General features: G+C 43.7%; 1 protein-coding gene across 1 annotated transcript; it reads right to left on the minus strand.

Moving 5' to 3' along the window:
- Positions 1–587: 587 nt before the first annotated feature.
- pimr136 (Pim proto-oncogene, serine/threonine kinase, related 136) lies at positions 588–2,274 on the minus strand. Its single transcript, XM_061707525.1, has 7 exons — positions 2,007–2,274; positions 1,776–1,870; positions 1,653–1,700; positions 1,318–1,539; positions 1,039–1,216; positions 786–959; positions 588–694 (listed from the first exon to the last, which is right to left on the minus strand). The coding sequence occupies exons 1-7, from the start codon at positions 2,272–2,274 to the stop codon at positions 588–590; spliced, it is 1,092 nt and encodes a 363-aa protein (XP_061563509.1).
- Positions 2,275–3,269: the final 995 nt, after the last annotated feature.

Here is a 3,269-nt window from a genome sequence, read left to right on the forward strand (position 1 = left end):
ATTTATTTCAACAAAGCGTATCAGCACTGGTGCCACAAAATGTAAAAACATGAAATTGTAAACCAAAACAAAAAGTTCAGATTAGTGCAATAACAAAAATAAATACATTTAACTTCAAAAGAGGTAGTTGAATGACATCCAGTCAAACTCACAAACACAAGAAAATGTAAATACTTTTTGGCTTAACCTTAGTGCAACATTCTGAAGGGCATGAAATGAATAGCAGCAGCTTAATGCAACATGAACAGATACATTTCACAATTCAAACATGTAAACCATGTTAGTTTCGCTTACTTCGTCACTTCGACCGGAAGTGACGTTAAATGCAACGATATATAAAACGATTTAATATATATTAAAAACATTAATAACTAGGTATCTCCCAATACTTTTTTGGCCGATACCGATGTTTTGAAAATGCCGTGATCGATCGGGACAACACTACCAATCACACAATAAAAATACTTTAATAGCCAGTTTCATAACTGGAGATGGAGTTGTAGTATCAAAACTAGTATGGAAATATCAGAGGAAGTAAAAAGTGTCAGTAAAAAAGTGTGTTGAGTCCACAGCTCAGGGGAGGTGAATCAGGGTGAGCAGTGTGGTGTTAAGCAGCGGTGCTGCTGCAGCTGCTCCAGGGTGGCCCGCTCCGAAGGGTCCACAGCCAAACACAGATTCAGTAAGTCCAGGCAGCCTAGAAGAGAGGCCACAAACATTACGGATCAGGAAATACTTTCACCTATTTCTGGGAGATTCGGATCATCCCAAAAACATCCTCCTCTCACCGCGCGACAGCTCACTGCTGAATCTGATTTTCTTGCGGATTAACCTTTTGGTGGTAAACTGGTGAAGTCCATCCAGCATTTCGTAGAGCAGAGCACCTAACTGCCAGACTGTGGTGGGGCCGGCCTCATAGCCCCCACACCTGTAAAACTCTGGGGGCGTGAAGTCAGAGGTTCCTACAAGCCAGGAGGAAGGAGAAGTTAAGTAACAGGCACGAAGATCAGCAGAGGAACGGAGAACGGGAGTCAGACGTACCTGCAAACTCGCGGTAAGCTCTGTCAGTCATGACGCAGCCACATCCGAAGTCTATGATCCTCACACGAAGACCGTCAGAGCCGGTCTGTATGAGGATGTTCTCTGACTTGATGTCACGATGGAAGACTCCGTTGGAGTGCATGTGCATGACTGCATCCACCAGCTGCTTCATGATGCTCTGAAACACGGAGATACACGTGGGTTAAAGAGCTGCAGGAGGAGCTTGTTCCGGTCTCCGTGGAAGCTTCAACAAAGCACGTTTCCACCCAGCTTCAGTACCAGAGCCGTGTCCTCCTGCAGGGGACCATCGTTGTTCAGGATGTAATTGAACAGGTCCACGGAGGGAACTGGTCTCTCCATGACCAGGAGAACCTCCTGCTCCAGGTCATACCAGTCCAACAACGACACGACTGCAGATTTCCCCGCTGAAGCCAGCCGGCCTGCTGCTTTCATCATGAGCAGCACCTCCAGCGGGACCTGGAGCACCTTCCCAAGGTGGAACTGAAATGTGAGGAACAAAACAGAAGATGAAGTAGATGTAGTTTCATATGTGGGACTTCTTCATCGTCAACAAATTAACGAGAAAAACGAAAACTGAGGATCAGACTGCTCACCACTGGTCGAGTCTCCACACACTCTTTAGGGATGTGTTTGACGGCCACCTGCAGGTCAGAGTCAGCAGTGTGTCAGATAGAGTCGGTACTCATGAGGCTTGAGAAGAGAGGTGTGATACCTACTGGGAAATTATCAGCTCTTCTTCTCCCAGAATAAACTGATCCGAAGCCTCCTTCCCCGAGAATCTCAAGCTGCAGGTACTTTGCTTCAAAACGTGCTGCAGACACAAACACGGACACATTTACTACAGAGTGAAGAGTGAAGAACCCCTCCATGTCTATATATGGATAGGTAGTGAGCTAAACATGACAGTAAAAGTTCCTTCATGTGTCTTCAGACCACCATGAATGTACCTCTGCTCCCTGTGGTTGACGTGTAGAGGTTTCCGTTGTCCTGTCGGGGGGTGGAGGGGTTGCTGGAGCTTGGCTGGACATCACAGCTACCAGGGGTCTCTGTGGTCGACAGCCGTTCGGCACAGCTCTCCCTCTTCCTCTCCCTGACGGTCTCTGCTGAGACAGCAGCGGGTTCACCTCCATCCCTGGACCTCTTTCCAGGGGCGTCTGGAGGCCTGCTGGCCTTCTTCTTAGTGGCAGGAACCCTGTTATCCTCCCGGAGGACCATGATGGGTTTGGTGGTGCTGCCACCGCCCTCTGAAACCAGGTAAACAAGCTCATATTAACTTGGATGCATGTAGTAAAACCTGCAGTTCTGACATCAGAGAGTTCATATTTGATGTCTCTCTTTTATAAAGATCTGCATTATTACAGTTATATGCAATTATTATTAACTGTACGTGTTAAGTTCTTCATGGGAAACGTAGTGTTCTTTCTGGTAAAGCACTACCGCTTTTGTCCAAAGGAGCCGCCAAACTCAACTAAAGCTGAAAGTTACATTGTGCTGCTTTTAGTTCTTGGCTGAATATGAATAACTATGTTTATCATAACTTCCAAAATGTTTGGCGGTGAAATATTCATTTTAAATGTATTTATATTCATTTTCCAACGGAACAATTAACAAAACCTCTCAAGTAATTCAACAAGTTAGTAACCTGCAAGCAACATGTAAGTAAGCAGCATATTGGCAATGAGCTTTTTATATAAATAAAATGTGAATATAAGTCTGTCAACAGTGTCTTTAAAATAAAATAAAATAAAAAATGCTGTTGTGCGTCTTAAACTCTTGTTTAACAGCAAGTAACACAGTATAAACACAAATATAGGTCATTTGTTTTCAGCAGCGTTCAGTGATCTGTAACAAAGTGTTTCTTGCCATAAAAGAGAAAAAACACGTTTCCCATAGAATAACAAAGACAATTTGATGATTAAAAACTGAGAATCTTTAGTAAAAAGTAAAAAAATATGTACAAATATTTGTTTTTATCATATTTTCTAGTTTAGCTGAGAAATATACACAATACAGACAAACACAGGGTCAACAGGAAGGTTTTTGCATGAAAACCGGCAGATGTGTCACCTGAATCTCTCTCAGAGGTTGGAGGATTACGGACCTTGCACGACTCACAAACCAAGTTATTCATATCATCTTGAACAGGAATAATTCACACTCAAACGTCACTGCTGGTATCCAGAAGTTCAGCTCAAATGTAAATGTTGGTC

This window comes from Cololabis saira, chromosome 18 (assembly GCF_033807715.1).
Source record: "Cololabis saira isolate AMF1-May2022 chromosome 18, fColSai1.1, whole genome shotgun sequence".
In the NCBI taxonomy this organism is placed as follows: Eukaryota; Metazoa; Chordata; class Actinopteri; order Beloniformes; family Belonidae; genus Cololabis; species Cololabis saira.